The sequence below is a fragment of the Protopterus annectens genome, chromosome 9.part0 (genome assembly GCF_019279795.1).
Source record: "Protopterus annectens isolate FY-2018-M chromosome 9.part0, PAN1.0, whole genome shotgun sequence".
Taxonomy (NCBI): domain Eukaryota; kingdom Metazoa; phylum Chordata; order Ceratodontiformes; family Protopteridae; genus Protopterus; species Protopterus annectens.
The window spans coordinates 367,495,982-367,517,641 of record NC_056743.1 but is presented as its reverse complement, the minus strand read 5'-3'; the positions used below and the strand labels follow the sequence as shown (position 1 = coordinate 367,517,641).

Here is a 21,660-nt window from a genome sequence, read left to right as displayed (position 1 = left end):
TTTTTCCAAAGGGGATGACTATACATTTCTTGGCATTAAGCTTGAGCCCATGGCTCTGGCACCAGGCATCTGTTTCTGTAAAGCCCTTTTGTAGAATATCCACATCATTTGGGGATTTAATAATGGCTACCAATTTGCAGTCATCTGCAAACTTTGTTAGCCAGAGTCTCTTAGTGTTGGCCTGTACTTCAGAGAAGTAGATGCCAAACAAGAGTGGTCCCAGGACTGAACCCTGAGGTACTCCACTTGTCACTTGTCTGCAGCTGGATTTGGAGTCGGCTACTTTTACAGTCTGGGTTCTGTCAGTAAGCCGGTTGGCAACCCATCGAGTGACGTAGTGATTTATGCCCAGCTTAGTAAGTTTATCTATGATTCCAGAGTGGGGGATGGTGTTGAAGGCCCTGGCGAGGTCCAGATAGGCTGTATGGACCTCCTTACCCTCGTCCACAGCTCTGGAGACCGATTCAAATAGACAAGATCGGCCCTTCACAAACCCAAACTGGGTGGGGTACAGTGTCTGGAGATTGCCAATGTCTTTGTTTATAAAGTTCCATGATAATGCGTTCCATGCCCTTGCAGATCAGGCTTGTCAGACTGATGGGACGGTAGTTCCTGGGATCCAAGGTGGATCCTCCCTTGTGGATCGGGATAACTGTAGCTGTGCGCCACTCAGGGGGCACGAAGCCTGAGGTGAGGCTATGATTAAACATGACACTTAGGTGGGGTGCCAGTTCATTTTGTAGTTCATGTAGTACACAGCCTGGGATGTCATCTGGTCCCATGGATGCTGTATTCTTAGCTTTGGAGAGTGCTGTTTCTACCTGTGTGGCTGTGATTATGGGAATTTGGCAATCTTTTGGTATTGAGAAGGGCCCTTTAGGGGGTGAGAGGGGAGTGAAGTTGGCACTAAATCGATCTGCCAGGATATTGGCAATGTCCTTGGGATCAGTATATTTAATGCCATTCTGTTGTAGCTCAGAGCAGATCTGAGCATTGCCATTTAGATTCTTGACATAACTATAGAATGCCTTGTGGTTGTCTTTAGAATCTTTGGCAATTTTATTTTCGTAACTAACTTTTGAGGATTTTATGAGGGATCTCAACTTCTTACTGAGGCTGGTGAGGGAGTTTTTTTGCATCCTGGGATTTTCCTCTTTTTCTGCAACAGTTTATTCCTTCTGTTGTATAGTTTGTTTACAGCAGGGGACCACCAGATTGTCTTCCTTTTTTTGGAGAACAGCATCTTGGTTCTATTTGGGATGGCATGATTCATGCACGAGTGGATGTGCTCCTACAGTGCCTTAGTGTAGGATTCTGCAGTCGAACTTCCAGATCCCGTCTGCGTGGGTGTTGTGAAGTTGGTCACTTCTGACTTCAGTAGCATGAAGTTGGCTTTGGAGAAGTTTTTTAAGGAGGTTTCCTTACTGGGGGGTGGGGGTGGGATGTGGATGTCAAGGGCGATTTGTTTATGGTCAGACCTGACCAATGAGGGGGTGACCACTGGTGTGGAGCATCTATCTCCCATGTTGGTAATGACCAGGTCTAGGATATTGGAGCCCCTGGTGGAACAATGAATTAATTGATCCAGGGCGTTGGAATTTATGAATTCGAAGAACCATTGGGAAACGGAGTTGGTACCCAAGTAGTTTTCCCAATTATTGGCAGGGTAGCTGAAATCACCTAGTATTAGGGTGTTTGGTTGTATCTTAATATTTTCCAGTATGTTTAGGAAGGTGTAGTGAGAATCTTGGGGTATGGTGGGGGATCTGTAGCAAGCTACAATTTGGATTGCAGTCTTACCTAGTGTCAGTTGCACCTGGAGAATTTTAGATGCATTGCGTTGGGCAACTAGCCTGGAGGTGTGAATATGGACGCTCCTCCACCTTTAGTGTTTCGGTCTTGGTTTTGTGCCCGAAAAGTGTGGTAAGAATTGTAGCCTGGTATTGCAAGGGTGCTCTCTGGAGCCTTGAACCAGGTCTCAGTCACTGCACAGATATCGATGTTCTCCATTTTTAGGAGTGCCTCGAGAGAGTGCATTTTGAGGTTTAGACTTCTAGCATTGAGTAGCATTACCTTCAGATTTTGCATGCTTGTATTTGTTACGGTGGTGGTTTTATCCTATGTACCTTGCCTAAAAAAGGGGTGGCAAGAGCTTTAGCCAGTAACCTGAATCCCAGGGGTGACAGGTGCAGACCATCTCTGTTAAAGCATTGTGGTTTGTCGATTATGTCTTCCCAGGCAAACAAATACTGGATCCCCTTTGAATGACACCAGAAGCTTAGCCAATTGTTGAAGTCAATCATTTTGTCCTTATACTGTGGTATAATTCTGGACGAAGGCAGGATGCTACTCAGGGCTAGGGTGATACCTGCCTGGATCACATGATCCAAGAGCTCTTCCATGTCTCTTTTCATGTAGTCCAGGGAGGTACTTCTCAAGTCATTTACTCCAGCATGGACAATGACAGAGTCGTATTTGTACTTGTTGTGGAGTGACTTGAGTGCATGTGTTATGTGGCGGATTCTGGCACCCGACAGGCAGCTGACTGTAATTTTCTCCTTGTTCAGCATGCTGAGTGGGACATCAGTGTGCCTGACTATAGAGTCACCTACGACTAAAGTGTTGGGTACATTGTCTTGCCTTAGAGGCTGTTGTTGGGTGGCACACTGGTGTTGTGAGCTATGTGACACTTTGGTTGTGACTGGTGTTTGTTTGCGTTTCGGCTTCGGAGGTCCTTGTTGCTTGGGCAGGTTAATGTTAAGGGCTTCCGCATATGTGGGTTTAGTGTTGCTATGTGTGGGAGTTGATGGTGTGGATTTTGAAGGACTATGAGTTGCTAGAGGTGTAATGCAGGTGTTAGCCTTCTCCTCTTGACTGTCTAGCACAGTCTTGACCGGAGAGAGCTTTGCTTACAGTTTGGCTATGTAAGTGCATCTCTTGCAGGTTGTAGTGTTGGGTGCATCTCCCGCAGGCTGTACTTCTTCAGATAATACAAACTGCAAAAATCTCAATAAAAAGGGGTTGCCTCACCCACATTATTTCACAGCAACCAACCATATATTTGCAGCAATTAAAATTCACCTGCTAGCAATAATCAACAAATGTAATGTGAAGTCAGACTTCACATATCAACCAGCATATCAACCAGCTTAGGAAATCCTTACATGCAAAATAGAAAGTCTGAAATTACACATAAAAAACAAAAAAAATAAAAGCATTAATTCTCACTTTCACCACTATCAACAGCTATATAACCATACAGAGAAGTGACGGCAGCAAACTTCAGTCATAACATTTTTTACTTTCTCACATATAAAACTACTGACATCAACCTTCTCACAGTTGTAATACTAGAGTATACCAAAAGATGGCAGTCATATACTCCATACAGAAATGTATTCCTAAGGCAAACACACAACACTCACAAATCAGGCTAAAATTCAAAAAACAAGCATTAAATTTCCTATCCTTTAAAACTAGGGGTCCATCTATCAGCAAATAATATTGGTAGTACATCACAAAAACTGCGGTGGCGGTGCTGCGGTAGCGTAGTCGCCTCACAGTAAGACGATGTCCTGTTCCATTCTCAGCTAGAGCGTCTTGTGTGTGGAGACATGCGTGAATGGGCGTACCTTCGTTGAAGGTTGTGCGTCAGGGCTGGCAACTCGGCATGTAAAAATCTACTGCCAATCATTAGCGGACCGGAGTTCCGCTGTGGCGACCCCTAACTGGGAAAAGTCGAAAGACACAACAAGTACATCACAAAAAAGCTAAAATACTATAAGAGAAACAGCTGAATATACCCTAGTAATAGCATTCTTAATGTTTCAATGGCTTCTCAGCTAAGTTAGGTTTCAGGGACACTAATTCATTCAGGCCATATCCTCTATCTGTCTGCAATCTAATTATCCATCTAACCGCACATTTCTCCGTGTAGTACTTATAATTTCCTAATCTAGCCCCTCTAGTGGTCACTTCAACAGCTATAAACCTAAACATATGTCTGGTGCCATATTCAAGTGTATGCCTAGCTAGGGCATTCCCCTTGTCTTCTTTATTGATCCCATAAATATGCTCTCTAACCTTTTCTCTGAGTGTCCTATTGGTTTTACCAAAATAAAAACATGGGCACTCCATACATCTGGCTAAGTAGACTAGGTCCCTTGATCTACAATCTGCATAGTGATTGAACACAAACACCCTCCCCGGAAGTTGGATGCATAAACCTATCATTCAACATATATGAACAGAAATTACAGGTTCTACATCCAAAAGTGCTCTTCCTTACTGATTCTATTCCTTTGTTCGTGTTATAATCTCTTGAGATTTGCTATTTTTATAAGAATAACTTGGTTTAGTACCCTCTATCTGCTTTATCTTCTCATCAGCTAATAGAATCCCCCAGTTCCTTTTAGTAATCTCACCAACTGCTCTGTCTGTGGAACAGCGTACAACTCCTCTACACGTATTATCTGCCCTTTTACAAATATGATCATTTTCCTTTCTTCTTTCAATATAGGGTCTACCTTTCTGTTTCCTATCTATAAACGTGGCATCATTCAATTTCCCATATTCACTCTTCTTATAACCCCTTTGACATAAATCTCCTTTTAGAGTGCTAAGTGCTTTCTCACAATTAGTGTCATACTAGTTAATCTAGATACTCGCAACCCCTGTCTTTGTATAATGTTATATATATAAGGGGGGTGCATACTAGTACGGTGTAGAAGATTATTTATATTGCATTCTTTCCTAAAATGTCAGAATGTAGCCTATTACCTACCTTAAACACTGTTACAGCAAGGAAATTCATCTCATCTCGACTCCATTTGCCCACAAACTTAAAGTCAATGGAATGGTTGGCATACTCTACAAATTTGACCAAACTCTGCTCTCTCCCCAACAATAAATCAAACTAACAGTATGAATCAAGATCACAATATTGCTCCTCAACCTCCAGTCCTACAATGGATAGGAGAAATTAGTATCTGAGTACATCATCACTGCGAGGGTAGGGAGGCTTTTTCTTAATTCTGGCCTATGGAATGTACAATACTCATAGGTGCATGCTTTTCACTTATGCACCCTCCAATGAGAAGGAATGAGCATCACCCCCACTCCACCCGATGCTATTAGCCAGGCAGAACAAACCAGCATTGCCACAACAAAAGGAAGGTTGACTAAAAGCTACTAGATGCTGCCACTCCTTTTGCAAGACCTCTTACACCAGAATTCCTAATCTACCTTGTGTAATCATCATCATGGACTATACTGCGTTCTGATACATGTCATAGAAGTACGGAATGAATGCCTCATAACACGGAACACGTTATTCAAATAAAATTGAAAACAGCTTTAAAAAAAATGGCACGCTTAACTGAATAATTACCTTGGAGGACTTCTGCACCTGGTCTCCAATATAAATCTTTCTGAACTGCTCAAAGAAACTCAGCATGGCTAATTCCAGCTTTTCATTCCCAGTCTGAGGTAAGCGTGAATCGGTCAAGTTCATCAGCTGTAAAACTCTGAAGTAGAGAAAGGAAATATGCGCTCATTATACTGTACATGTCTGCTTTAACATTTGTGTAACCTAGACAGGCTCCAAAATAATGTCTCACACTATAAACAAGCGATAAAAACAAAAAACAGGTACTAAATATGGACACCAACTTTAATGAAGCACTTCTCGTCCAACCAACTAGTTGGACTTCTTCAGAAAAGTGCTTCATTAAAGTTGGTATCCATATTTAGTACCTGTTTTTTGTTTTATCATTTGTGTAACCTACACAAACATTATTTATTTTATTTATTTATTTTACATTTGTTAACCGGGATAGTCTGACTGGACACAGGTCCATTTTCAGCGGAGGCCCGGGGAGAAAAGCTCCACATGTGGATAGTTACATAAGAGTTAAACAGTAGCAGTTTTATACAGTCACATATAGATACCAGTACAGAATTATAGGATTATATGCATACTTGGAATACATACTTAAATCTTTAAATATTTTACATTAAAATCAGTGTTTACTGTTTAGTTAGAGCCACTCGGTATCCTCACATCTGAAGCTCAGAACATGGAGCACCTGAGTGAATCAACATGTCATCACAAGTGTGCATTGAGTCTGCAACCTGAAAAACATGATTATGCTGATAAACGTGTTTATCAAACAGCCAAAAGACAAGAACTGAGCTCTACAATAGAACTACAAAACATATAGCCAAAGATGATCAGTATGAAATATCACAACCAAAACAAGAAATGATTACAGCAAGGTTTTAGGTTCTTAACTGAAGTTTATTCCAGTAATTGCTCCTCATGCCTTCCTCATATCACAAATACTATGCAACTGAAAGAGAAATGACAAAAAATCAAATAAAATGTGAAGACGGAACTCCATGTCTACTGTTTGAACATATATGCAAACAGCTTACAGTCAAACTTCTGGCCAAAAAGCATCCTATGCACCACCCACCAGCAATGCTAAACACAAACAAAGGCACTTAAGGGGAAGAAAAAAAATGTTCAGAAATCCCAAGCAGCAGCATCTATACAGACAATTGCTAATGAACAAGGCATGCTGTGATAGGTCTTAGAACTTTTTTCCTCCTACAGGGTGCTGAATAGCAGTACTTAAGTGATGAGGTTAAAGAGTGGCAGAATGCAAGAAACAGACCAAACTAACTGAGCAACAGGTTATGCAATCACATTACTTGCGACTTCAATCTACATAATGAGAAGTGTAGTGGACAGACTATGCGAGTGAGGCAGCATCTGTGCTATTAAATGTTTAACATAAGAACATGTGAAGGTGGTGGATGACAAAGAAGTTTTGACACTACAGTTGTGGCTCTGTTCACTTACTTGTCCCATCTTAGCCTCAATCAGTGCTTGGCACTTTTAACACCTTTACCAATGAATGATCTCAAAATAAATGCCGACCCACCCCAATTCTTTAAAGTTACTTTTGATTCTTGAATCCTGTCCTTAAAGGGCTGCAACTTCCAAGCACTTGGACAAACTCTTGTTTTAATGGAATGGTATTGGGGAAGCTACCTAAAGGTCCTTAAATTGTAATTCTAACTTCTACAGTAAAGAAACAGCTGTGTGCTGCATTTTAAAGAAAATAAACATTAATGTTATTTTTATGGCACACTAGGGCCAACTCAAAAAGTTATCATGAAGTGTGCCTGAAGTGTATGCAACACAGGAAATGGCTTTCATTACAAATCTTTAGGAACTTCTCCAAGTAACTCAGCAAGGACAGTTGAAGCCCTACCATGGTACTTCAGCACAAGACATGCAGCAATGTGGTGGGCAGTGTCTACGCCCACACTAAATGATGAGGCAATCTAAAGGATAGACATATGCTAATTAACTATATCCCTCCCCCAGAAATGCCAGCAGTAAGGAATTTACACAACAGCTTGTGGACACTTGTCTTAATGAACACAGCCAAAAGCTAGTGTTCATACACTGCGTTAGACTTAAATACTATGGAATTTAGCAGACAGGTAAGGTTGGAGGGTGTGTGTGTGTGGTTGCTTGTGAGAGTATACTTGACTGTCTGCCTTGGAAATCACTGTAGGGGAGAATTAGTAATGGAATAAGTAGGGTAACAGTGTAGTTTTGGGTGCAGCTGTCTCACCTTCATACTCACCCAGACTAACAAGCAAATTATGCAATACTGGGGGATCAAAAAAAAACAAAAAGCAAACATACCACCGCCACCATGTAAAGCAAAAAGGGAGAAAATACTATGAACCCTGCAACGCACCCTTGACATAGGAAGCAGAAGCATTAACAACTATGCCAACTCATCAGTTAGTGAAAAATAAGTCATGTACTTATCATAACATTCCATGTATGTTTGTCCATCTAGACCTTTATTCTCACTAATGTGTCAGATACGATGTGTCGGATCAGTCTCGGCCTTTACAAAACTCAAGGACTTCAGCAAAGCATGTGGGAATCTGTTCCTACCCATAATGCAGTTCCCTGACTTCCTCAGATCTGGTTTGCCCACCTAGAAATCGACAACCACTGTCTATCATGAGAAAAGGGTATACAGTAGTAATGCTTATTAAGGGTCAAAGTTAGCATTTCTGAGGCTACATAGATCCAAAATCCAGTGTCCACTTGTTCTCCCAGGAGATATGGAGGAGGGCATGGAAGGTGGGTTGTGAGAATAAAGGTTGAGATGGACAACACACATGGACCTTTATGGTAAGTAATTAACTTTTTTGTGTGCTGTCAATCTCGCCTTTATTCTCACTGATGGGGCCTCATCCCAAGCAACCTAATTCTTGGGTGGCTCATGGCAGAATATTCCTCAGAACCATAGAACCAAAGGAAGCTCTACTCCTGGAGGCCAAATACACTTTGCAATGAGTAATCTAAACATGCAATTATGCCCATGTGGCTGCAGCACAAATATTGTTCCAGGGTAACCTTGCTTGATAGGCTGCAAATGTAGCTACTGATCTGGTGGTGTGCGCTTTAACAGGGAAGGGAAAATACTTATTATTAAGGGGTGCATATGTAGGATAGACAAAGTGAGCCATCTAGATAAGGTAATCTTCGAGACTTGCTGACCTTTTCAGGTCTTGGAGTAGGAAGTCTGATTTTCTAAACCCTGATGTTCTTTGTAAGCAGAAACACAATCATCTATGTACGTCTAGAAGATGCAATCTATACTCGCCTTTGTTCTGGTAGTTTGGAAAGAACACTGGCAGCTCAATAGACTGATTTAGGTGACGTTCTATCACAACCTTTGGAAGAAATGAGGTGTTACAGCGTACAGAGACTCTGACCTTATGGAAAAACAGGTAAAAAGGCTTTGTGGACAAGACTTGAAGTTCCAAGACTCTTCTGGCGGAGGTAATAGCCACTAGAGTGTTTTCCAAGACAGAAACTTTATATCACATGTGGCTGAAGGTTCAAAGGGGGAGCAAGTAATGTTTGCCAAAACAAAATTTAGGTCCCATGGAGGAGTTGGGTTCTTATATGGGGGATATAATCAGCGTTGTTCCTTTCAAAAAAGCTTTACAGAATCTGTGTGACATGATCATAGAGCCATTTTCTCCCATAAGATAATTTGAGATTGCTGCTAGCTGGACTCTAGTAGTAGAAGCAGTTGCACTTTCATGAAAAAGTTTAAACAGAAATCCCAGGATAGAATGTATGAGATCAGAACGGGGGGTCTATTTGGTTATCTGCCCATATAACAACCTAATTCTTGGGTGGCTCATGGCAGAACAACCTGTTCCATTTACTCTTGTATAATCTTCTTGTGGAGGTCTTATGAGAGGACAAGACATGTTTTACCAGAGAGGAAAGAGGAAGAAAGCTGGCAATCAAGAGAACTGGAGCAGCCAAGCTGTCAACTTGAGGTTTTGAATGCTGGGATGACCCAATCCCGACGGATGTGTCAGTATATCTGGAGTCAGGTCCAAAATCATTGTTCTGTCTAGAATATGAGGCTGTAGTAAGGGACACAAGATCTGATGAGGCCAATAGGGAGCAATCAGGATTACTGTGGTCTCCGACAGACTGGCTTTCTGCAAAAACTTGGGAATCAGAGAAATTGGAGGGAAAGCATACAGTAGTTGCTGCGGCCAATGCCAATCATGAACAAGTGCATCCCTTGGTGACTCCCCCATAGGAGGGATCAGAGCAAAGTAGTTGCTGCATTTGGTACTGGTGGGCAAAGCAAAAAGATCGCAGAAAGGCTGGCCCCATTTACAGAAAATCTTTTCCCCCTACATTCTGATTGAGGGACCACTCATCTCATGAGGCCTTAATATGGTCCTGCTCAACTTGTCTGCAATCATGTTGGATTTCCCCAGGATGTGGACTACATTGTAGAACTGTTCTTTGCTGATTAACTGCAATATTACTGTAGTAGAGCTGATTGGAGTACTATTGTAGAACTTCTTTTGCTGAGTAACTGCATCATTACTGTTGTTGAACTGATTGGGGGTACTACTGTAGAACTGTTTTTGCTGATTAACTGTGTTAATGTTGTAGAGCTGTTCTCTGTAGAGCAAGCTGTTGTATTTACCCTATACTGTTTATTTGTATTTGTTCCGTTGTATTTACCCTATACTGTAACCTAATCTACCACTGCTGCCTTTTACTACTACTCTCCTGCACTGCTTTCCCTTTATACTTTCCCTCCTTCCATGTCTACCTCTTGAGCTCCCTACTCCCTTTACACTCTTCCTTTTTCACTTAACCTCTCCTTCTGCTTCTAATACTCGTGCCCTGCTATCTCTAATATACTACCTCTCCACCTTATCCCTCAAGCACTGTTTCACCTACTACTCCTCTAGCATGCTTCTCCCCCTCTCCTGAATACTCTTCCCTGTACTCCCTCCTCTATCCACCTGCTACTATAACCTCCATTTGATCCTAATCCTAGATCATCTTTCCTCTCTCTTTACAGATTCCCCACCAGAAAGCTCCCTCCAGAAGTCCCTTCCCACATCAAAAGCCTAAAGACTACCTTCTGCTATTACCTCTAACATTTCCCTGGAGCGGACGGTCAATCTTGGACTAAGGACTTAGACTGTCCTAAGTTAATACTGTGAATGTAGGTAGCCTTACACCAACTACTGTCCATGTAAATACCTGCTCAATAACTCTTGTATTTTTATTAACTTCCCTTGCAAGCGATTCAGCAGCCTACCGCAGACCATTTTAACCCCCCCCCCGTGATTAACTACATCCTTGATATCTCCCCTCAGTAAAGGTTAGGTGTCCTCCTCACCCTTCCAGCCTGCTTTCTTCTATCTCATCTCCAGGTGGCAGCACCTGCCAAACCAAAAGGCAACATTTACTTTATTTTACCTGGCCCCCTCCTCTGACGCTATCTAAGTAGCTCTTAGAGCCAGTATTATCACTGCCTATACCCTGGTAATTCTATCCCTGAACAGAACGCCATTTCTAAACCTTGAAAATCTTCATTTGCTCTCCTGTTATCCATTTAACCTTACCCATATACACATCTACTATACCTTCTTACCTTGCTATCTCTGCTGCAGTGGCTGATACTTTTTTCTGCTGCTGGTTCTTCTTTCTGTTCTTCCCCGCTCCATTCACCCTCCGGGCTCACTCCACTCCCCTACCCCCAATTCCCACCCACCCCCACTACATCTACACTTATACCCTCATAGCCACACCCACTTCCTCTCCTACTAATCACCCCTTCCTCTTCTTTTTCCCTCCCCATCATTACTTCCCTCCAATACAACTCATACATCATCCTCATTCTACACACCACACATCCCTCAGATAAAACTCTCAAAATAAATAAATAAATAAATAAAACATGTCTCCAAAATATATACTCATCTCCACTCAACTAATTCTCTCCATGAACCTAACCCTCATCTACTTCCTCACCCAACCTAACACCCTATCTCACACCCCACTCTTCCACACAACCTGCTCTCTCAACTTACCTCACTCCTATTCAACCATTCCTATATCTTCTACACTTTATCCCATCAAAAACAGTCTATGTTTCCTCTACAAACTCATCTCGCCTTACAAAACTTCAAACCACACCCTCCCAAAAACTGCTCCAACAACTAATATTACTTATGAAAGAAAACCCAAAAGTCCCTACTACTTAAAGCAAATTCTAATATCTCTTCTATTATCTGGAGATGTTCACCCCAACCCAGGCCCAAACACCTCCTCATCTACCACTAAATCAATTCAATTAACATCCCTTAACGCACAAAGTTTAGCTAACAAAGTTCCTAACCTTCAAGCCTGGCTACATCACAACAAACCAGATGTCCTAGCCATATCCGAAACCTGGCTAAAACCTCATATAATGGATGTTGAGATTGTACCACCTAACTACTCCATTATTAGGGCAGACAGAACCAAAAAAAAGGTGGTAGAGTAGCCCTACTCTACTCATCCTCTCTATGCGTTACTCCCTACAATAAAACTATTCCTAAATTTAACAATGCAGAATTAATACTAGCCCAACTTCAATTAAATAAGCACAAAAATATATGTATAGCCTCACTCTACATTCCCCCAGGAGACAATATCTCTACTCTTGAAGATATCCTCTCCTGGTTCTCAACCAATATATCTAATGAAACCATCATTATGGGAGATACCAACATCAATTGGTCCTCCACTCAATCCCTTACCCCCTCCATTAACATCAACCTTTATAACTTCTCCCAACTCATCAACTCCACTACTAGAACCTCTATAGATTTCACTACTGGCAGCATTATAGACTGGATCTTAGTCTCTCACCCCCACTACTACCCTGACAGCGGACCTCTCCCTGACTCATTAAGTGACCACCTTCCCATCTTTGCTACACACCTTCCTTCCCTCTTACAAGCTTCCCATAATTACATAACTTTCAGATACCAAAAAAATTCAACCCAGAAGTCTTCTCCTACTCCTTAAAATCAATTAACTGGAACCCCCTAAAAACTCTTCCCCTCGAAAGTGCACTCACTCACTTTAACACTACTTTCTTAAAACTATTAGATAATTATGCTCCATTAAAGACCAAAAGAATAAAAAACAAAACTACCCCTTGGCTAACAAAAAGCACACTTACAACCATGCGGTTAAGAGATAAAGCCTGGTCACGCTATCAGAAGCACAAATCTCCCACTACCCTTAATGAATTCAAAACTCTTCGCAACAGAGTAAAAAAGCTTATTTCAGCAGACCGTCAAAATTACTACTCTTCTCTCCAAAGTAAATACAAAACTGACCCACAAAAATTCTGGAAAGGTATAACCTCCCTCCTAAAACCTGGTACAACTGAAAACCCAAACCCCAACCCTAATATACAAGACAATGAACTTGCCACCAAATTTAACTCATTTTTCATAAACTATTTCCAAACTTACCTCTTCCTTCTCGTGCAACCACCCACCCCCTACTACCACCTGTCCTCCTCCTACACCCCCCTCTTCTCCACTCTATCACCCTACTACCTCCCAACCCCCTACATTCTCACTGAAACCCATCCCTACTTTCACTATAAAAAAACTACTACAGAAGTTAAAACCATACACCAATGCCCCCGATAACATCCCCTCACACTTCCTCAGCACATCTGCAGACGCCATCGCCCTCCCCATTAGTATCCTAATAAACCGCTCCATCCAAGACGGTCTTGTTCCACAAATCTGGAAAAAGGCTTTCATCATTCCCCTTCATAAAGGAGGAAATACTAGCATTACCAACTTCAGGTCCATCGCCATCCTCTCTCCTATCTCAAAAATTCTAGAAAAATGTATCGATTTACAACTCCTTCCCCAATTATTAGACAACAACCTACTAACTTCTACTCAACACGGCTTCCGCCCTAATCATAGTACTATGACAGCCCTTCTTTCATTTCTTGAAACTGTGAATAAAGCTAGAGACTCTGGCCTTACTGTATCTTCCATCCTACTTGATCTCTCCAAGGCATTCGACACCATCTACTATAACCTACTACTTACTAAATTGTCAAAGCTAAACCTATCACCTTCAACTCTTAATTGGTTCACCAGCTCTCTCACAAACAGGCAAAAAGCTGTCAAATGGAAAAAAGCCATCTCCTCTTTCCATAACACCCCCACAGGTGTCCCACAAGGCTCCATATTAGGCCCCCTCCTCTTCAACATCTTCATAAATGATTACTATCACTCTATCCCACATGCTAAAATCATCCAATACGCAGATGATTCTACAATCATCTGTGCAGCCTCTTCCATTCCAACCCTCCTAAAGCTCACTCAAGAAGCATTCTCCACCACAGAACAGTGGATGAAAGATAATCATCTTGCACTTAATGCAGCTAAATCAAAACTAATGGTATTTACCCCCCACTAAAACCAACACATTTGATAGACAACTATTCTCCATCACCAGTCAAAATAATACTCCACTTGAACTGGTATCTGAAACCAAACTACTAGGAGTTCAAATTGACGGTAAACTTAAATTGGAGTCCCATCTACTCAAACATTAAAAAAACTCACCAAAAACTTGGCCTGCTCTATCGACACAAGCGATTCCTCTCTTCAGCAACCAAATTCACTCTCTCTACCACATTTCTCTTACCCTCTCTCCTATATGGTGCCCCACTTTTAACTAATCTACAATCATCTATCAAAACTAAACTATCTACCTGTTACAACAAAATAGCCAAATTTGCCACTAGTAACAAAGCTTCAACGCATCACTGCGCACCACTCCATAAACTAAATTGGCTCGAACTTCCCAACTACCTCTCCTACACCCAACTCACATATGCACACAAACCCATTTTCCAACCATCCCTCTGTCCCTCCCTATCTACTACCTTTAAAATTCACCAGACTCAAAGACTTCTAAGATCTACTAATCAAAACCTAATAGAAGTCTACAGACCCCTTCGCCCCCCAGGACATAACCTCCTCTCTTTTTCCCTAGCTCGACTATGGAACTCTCTCCCTCCCTCCATTCGCACCATCACTAGCCTTCCAACCTTTAAAAACTCACTTCACTCCCACCTTACATCCACATGGGAATGCTCCTGCTCCCACCCCACATAAGCATTCTCCACTTCCTGTATTCTTATCACCCTCACCTCATCTATTTTACTCATAATCAATTTCTTAATATCATCTATCATCTTGATTTAAGAATTTGTTAATTTTTATTTTATTTTTTTTTTACAGTTTTACCAATTGTAAAATATACCTTGTTATGCCCCGTATGCTATGTAATGTTTATCTCTGTAACGTATTCTTTGTCGGAGCTTTTCTCCCCAGGACTCCATTGAAAATGGGTTCACTTGGCCCAAGGGACCATCCTGGTTAAACAAAAGCAAATACATAATAATAAAATGTGCACTGCAATCAAAAAACAGTTGGAGGATGCTGCCCACTGCCAAACCCTTAGAGCTTCTCGACAAAGGGGGTACGATCTGGTTCCTCCTTGTTTATATACGAGACTACTGACATTTTGTCTGAATGAATTTCCATTGTTCCTAGAGGGAGAACATTCTGAAAGGCTTGCAATGCCAACAGCACTGCTCTCATCTCTAGGAAGTTTATGTGCAAGTGAGCCTCGAATTCCTGCCAGGTGCCTTGGACTGGTCTTCCCCAGATAATACCCCCCCATTACCCTATCTGCGAAGCATCCATGGTCACAAGAGGTCTGGGGTGGAGGAGGGATGAAGGGACCGCCTTGAGAAACTGAGGGAGAATGAATCCACCACTTGAGATCCCTTTTGCAAGAACTGGTTATAAGAATCTTGTGTGACATTGGTAAATCCAGAATTAGCCACTGTGTGGAAAGTAACCACTGAAGTATCCGCATATGTAGGCAAGCTAGAGGAATAAGTACAATTGATGCTGCCATCTTTCCCAGAACTTGTTGTACTTGCTTTGCAATGGCTCGAGTTTTCTTGATTAACATTTTCAAATGAAGGTAGGAAATCCTGTACTCTGTTGTGGGACAGTCTTGCTATCAGCGTGGTCGTATTATCTCTGCTCCTAAAAAATTTTAATTTTGAGGGGGCACTAGAGCAGATTTGCCATAATTTATGGTAATGCACTGACAGAAGCAAATCTGAAGTGCATAGTCTCTGGCTTGTAGCAGAAGATGCCTGGTCGGGGCGGTTATGAGCCAGTCGTCCAGATATGGAAACATCCGGAATCCTCTCAGTCTCAAGTGATCTGCCACTACTGCCATGCACTTGGTAAACACTTTGGGGGCTGTAATGAAACCAAAGGGCAGAGCTCAAAACTGGAAGTGACTGGCTCCTATCCAGAAGTGCAAACATCTTCTGGAACTTCTTTTCATTAGGATGTGGCAGTATGAATCCTGGAAATCTAGAGAGCACATCCGATTCTTTTCCAGGAACGAGTGTTGGGAGGCTGGCCTAATGGTTAAGGTATTTGCCTTACAAGCACAAGGAGCAGGGTTTGAGTCTCACAAGGGATAATTGGCTAGGCTTAAAATGGCTCGCAAGGGCAGTTAGCTTAGTACTAACCTAAGTAGCGAATGCAGTGTTACCATCTGGAACATGGTTTTCTTCACTGATTTGTTTAGTTTGTTGTGATCTAATATTGGTCTCCAGTCCCATTTTCTTTGGAAATAAAAATAATTTTGAGTAAGTTCCAGATCCTCTCTAGTCTGCGGGGACATCTTGGATGACTTTTTCTGAGCAACTTTTGAATTTCTAATGTTGTTTGTTCCTTTTGACTGAGTATGTCTGGAACTGATTTGCTTACGGGGGATGGGGAAAGAGAAGGGAATAATATATCCCCTGGATATTATGGCCTGCACCCATTCTTCATTGGCTATCTTTTGTCAGGTTTTGAAGTACAGTGACAATCACCCCCCCAACTGCCTACAGAGGCAAATAGTCAGGCACCCCTTCAGGAGCACCGAAAGCTTCTGTCAAAGAAAGATTCTCTGGAGCCCTGATTTCACAGGCTTCCTCTGCCACGCGAGTGGCATCTTCCATCATCTTCCCCCCTCCCTCTTGCCCCTGGGGGAACTTCCACCCTGACTGTCTGGGTAAGACCTTCAAGATTTCTTGAGCCACATCTTCCCATTGCCCCTCTGACCCTTTGGAAATGGTCTGGTGGGTGTGGAAAAATGCACTCCAATGGCAGACAAGGTCTTACCCTCCTGTTCACACAGGGTTAAGCACTTCTTTTACCTTGGGCCCAAAGACAGATGAGCCATCAAAAGGAGCATTAATAAAGGAAAACTTAAATGGCTCCGCAAAATCACTAAGGTGCATCCAGGCCTGCCTCCTAATGGAGATGCCTGAACCTGCACTCTACTCACTCCATTTGCAGCATACGAGACAAGTCTCATGGAATTGTTGACCACAGAGTTGAGGGTAATGAGCTGAGCATTGACCTTATATGCCACCGCATCAGTTACAGCTCCCTGGAAGGAACAGTCCGAATGGAGAGATGAAAATCAGCAAGGAAGAAAAGTAGTAGTGCTGAAATTGAATTCATCCTCAAGTCTTACTGAGTACCTTCATGAGGTGGACCTTGCTTTCTACAAAATCTCACCAGGGCGACACTGATATATAGACTGTATTTATATAGCATATATAATGAACAGAAGTAGGTCAAAAAATGAGAGATAGCTGGGTGCACAAGACCCAGGATAAAAAAGTGCCCAATCCTGCTAGGCGCACTGGTGCCAGGACTAGAAAAAATGACTGTGTAAAATCCTCAAAATGCAGAAACATTCCTACAATGGAGCCAGGCCAGGCCCAGTGGGAGCATGGCCCCTCTGTTGTAGAAGGGAGTAGCAGTCCTCAAAAATCACAAAAATTGATAGGCCAAAGAACAGCCATAAAAACAAAATAGGACTATAGAGGATATGAAAGAAATTATGTATTGTTACTATTATGCTAAAAGCCCAGAATTTCCAGACAGAAGACATACAAAATGACTGAGAGAAATTAGAGGAAAGAAAAATACTTCCACAAAAAAAAAAAAAACCTCTCAGAAGTCACTTTCTCCTCTCACACTAGTGCTGGCTTGATTTATTTGGTGCTTTGGCTTTTTCTTTGGGCCTCTGCATTTGCCATACATGTGGATTTACTGTACCTGCTTCCTGATTTTTCCATTCCGTTTGGTGGCATTTGTAGTGAGAGGCTGTTAACTGTGGTCTGATTTTAATTGAAGTGCTGGTTTGATTTGGTGCTTTGGATTTTTCTTGGGGCCTTTCCACTTGCTATACGTGCAGATTTACTGTAGTTATTATGCAAAAAGCCCAGAATTTTCAGACACAAGATATACAGAACGATTAAGAGAAAAATTAGAGGAAAGAAAAATAATTCCACAAGAAAAACTCTCAGAAGCTTCAAATGAGAATTTCTACTTATTAATACAACAGATTTGTGAAAAACAGTATACAGATCAATAAACTTTTATCTGTTTGGAAAAAGAAGCCTCTGAGGAAGTGCAAAACTATAAACAGCAAAACCAAGACATATTTGAAAAATATAAAAAAGAAATATGGACATGAGAAAGAAAGAGATACGATATGGTGCAATATTTATGCAAAGGAGAAAGCCATATTAATCAATATGAAGAAGGCAGCCCCAAACATATTTGAAGAGAAATACAGGCAAAGGCATTCAGATATGGAAAATTTCACAATAAAAAATATCACAAAGATGGAACGTAAAAAAAAATTAGTAAAGTAGAAGTTGAAGTTATGGAGTGCCTGCGAAGTGAATGATTTGGTGTAGGTCTAACACAGGTTACATCACAGCATGATGGAACGAGTCCCCAAAGTAAAGAGAAGCAGGAAGATCAGGAAACATCTGAAGAAGAAATATGGACATGGGAAAGAGAGAGAGACCTAATATGGTGCAATATTTATGTAAAGGAGACAGCAAAACTAACAGATATAAAAAAAGCAGCACCAAAGATACTTAAAGAGAAATACAGGCAAAGGAATCTGGACATGGAAAACTTTACAATACAAAAAATAAGAAGACAAAGAGGAAAAGTAGAAAAGGAGATTAGTAATGGAGAGGTTAAAGAAATATAAACTGAGGCTATGGAGTACTTGTGAAGTAGATGGATACAAAGATGGAACGTAAAAGAGATTAGTAAAGTAGAAGTTAAAAAAATAGAAGTTGAAGTTATGGAGTGCCTGCGTAGTGAATGATTTAGTTTAGAAGGTCTAACACAGGTTACATCACAGCATGATGGAGCGAGTCCCCAACGTAAAGAGAAGCAGGAAGATCAGGAAACATCTGAAGAAGAAATATGAACATGGGAAAGAAAGAGAGACCTAATATGGTGCAATATTTATGTAAAGGAGAAAGCAAAATGAACAGATATAAAAAGAGCAGCATCAAAGATCTTTGAAGAGAAATATAGGCAAAGGAATACGGACATGGAAAACTTTACAATACAAAAAAAATAGGACGACTAAGAGGAAAAGTAGAAAAGGAGATCAGTAATGGAGAAGTTTAAGAAATAGAAACTGAGGCTATGGAGTACCTGCGAAGTGAAGGATTCAGTGTAGAAAATCTAATTCAGCCAGCACCACAACATGATAAAGCAATGGATATCCAAATTAAGGGGAAACCAGTAGAATAGGAAGCAATTGGTCAAGCACCATATGATGATAACTTGGAGCCTTCCACAGGAAACCAGTATGAACATTCACCTGAAGCTGGGCAGCAAGAGAAGGAACAGGAAACTGTGGAAACTGATGCAGTCAATGTTGAGGAGTGATAGGCCAGTGAGCTCCCAAATGACAGAGCAATGGATGGGCACAAGATGAAATTAAGAGAATGTGCCACAGGAGAGTGCTACAGAACCTTCTATAAAATGCACACAGGTAACATAAAATAAGGGATGTGCCCTCAGTTTGGAAGAAAATGAGGTAAGAGAAGAGTTGCTTGATTTAATAAACAGGCAGAAATATTAAGATCAATGAAAGAAATAGACTGCAGAAGGTTAATAAAACCCAAAAAGTCAGAAGTCTGACAAAACAAATGAACACAGTAATTAGGACTGTTCATAGAGATCCATGCGATATAACAGAAGTAAACAGGTTATATTACTGTGCAGCTAAATTAATAACTGATAAAGTTCTACCACAAGAACACGGGGTAGTGAGGGAAAGGAAGGAATACCATCATGGAAATATCGAATACAGAAAACTATAAAGCAGTTAAGAAAAAAAGTGTCACTGTTAGAAGACAATAGCAGAGGGAAAAGATCAACAAAAATTGTGCATTATTAGAACAGACCAGGATGTAGCATGCACTATCACAAATAAACTAACAATTTCAGCACAGGTGGAAAAACTCAGACGATATGAAGACAAATATAACGGAAAAGTACAAAAACAATTTATTGATAACCCAAAAAAGTTTTAAAGAGAATTGGTAAAAGGAACTGAAAGACCGCCAAAAAACAAGAAAGTGATACATTTTGGAGAAATATCTATGAAGATCCTGTGGAACATAAAGATGCTAAATGGCTAGAAAAAGTTAAAGAAAGAATAAGAAGTTTAAAAGTACAGGATGTGAAATGGGATGAAGTAACAGCCAAAGAGATTGAAATAAAGTTAAGAAAAGCCTCTAACTGGAAAACCGCAGGTCCAGATACAGTACCTAACTTTTGGCTAAAAATATTAACATCGTTGCATGCAGATGTAGTAAAATACGAAACTGGAACCAGTCAACAAAATCACATAAATATCTCCACTCTGTTCCACTCTGCACGAACCACGTAAACACCGACACTGGGATTCAATAAAATCAGTATTTAATATGCAATAAAAAACACAGTGTTAAGCGCTTTCATCTAAATTACTTAGACTTCTTCAGAACAATTCTTAACCATTAATTCCCAGTTTAAATACTCCTTTCAACCTATCAAAAGTGTTATTGACTTACATATCATTAAACATTTAAAGTGCCAGTGTGCCTCTACTCAATGCCATCTAAAACTAAAACATTACTATATATTAAAACTTTAAATGCATTTACATAAATGATATAAAAAACATTTAGATCAATTTAATATACATTTTGATAAAATTGTTGTTATACAACTTATTTAATAAAGTGCTAGGGGTATATGACAACATATACCTGTATCTTACCTAACTAGCTTCATTCTCTAAAAAAGGTTTTACAGATATATGGTCATTAAGTCCTGGAGGAGATGAAGCATTTAATTTAATTTGCCATCTGGCTTCCAATTCTCCTACTTTCTTTTTAATACTCCCACCCCTTGGGTTTTCTTTAGCTATATCTAAAATCCCAAAATGAAAAACGCTACAATCTTTATTCTCAGCTATGTGCCTCCATAAAGCATTATTTGTGTCTTTTTTCTTTATGCTGTAATAGTGATCGTATATCCTTTGTCTAAGACATCTATCTGTCTTTCCAACATAATAACAAGGACAATTGGTGCATTTCGCTAAATAGACTAAGTGTTGTGTTCTACAATTTCCTTTTTTGTACGTGATACTTGTATGATTTATGTCATCCAGTGTTAACATCTTCTCGTTTGTAATATATTTGCACTGGTTGCAAGTACCACACCTTGTTGTCCCTTTCTTGTCCATAGTGCTGTTGACATTATCTCTTTTCCTTTCTAACTCATTTTTGATATTGTATCCATTCCTAGAGACAAATCTGGGTACATTTCCTACTATTTCCTCTATTTTTTTATCTATTTTTAAAATATTCCAATTTTTAGTAATAATATTCTTAACATCTGCACTCCAAGGTGAGTATTGTATTATACAAGCTCTGGTGTATTCTGTACTATCCTTTCCCTTTTTGTCATTTATATTATTTCCTGGGTTTAGAGGACCTCTTCCAATAAGAGGTGTATATTTTCTACCCCATTCATTTTTTACATATCCTGTTACATCCGTAACCAACCAACCTGGGTACCCTCTCTGAAGGAACATGTCCCCTATGCCGTCCAATTCTCTCACAAAATCCTGGTAGCCTGATGTCATCCTGGCAGCTATGATGCATTGGCCTTTAATAATGCTTCTTTTTTGGCTCAAAGGATGACAACTAGTATATTCCAAATATCCATTGCTGAAGGTTTCTTTCCTATATATTCTGGTCTTAATTTTCTCATTTTCCACTATAACTATCTAAG

At 40.6% G+C, this 21,660-nt stretch overlaps 1 protein-coding gene across 1 annotated transcript in view; it reads right to left on the bottom strand.

Annotated features, from left to right (window-relative positions):
• The window catches only part of XPO7 (exportin 7), a 4,001,819-nt gene that overhangs the window by 2,340,724 nt on the left and 1,639,435 nt on the right, over positions 1-21,660 (bottom strand). The window contains exon 13 of the mRNA XM_044082110.1: positions 5,390-5,525. Within this exon, the coding sequence (XP_043938045.1) occupies positions 5,390-5,525 (136 nt within the window). The remainder of the gene's footprint in view (positions 1-5,389; positions 5,526-21,660) is intronic.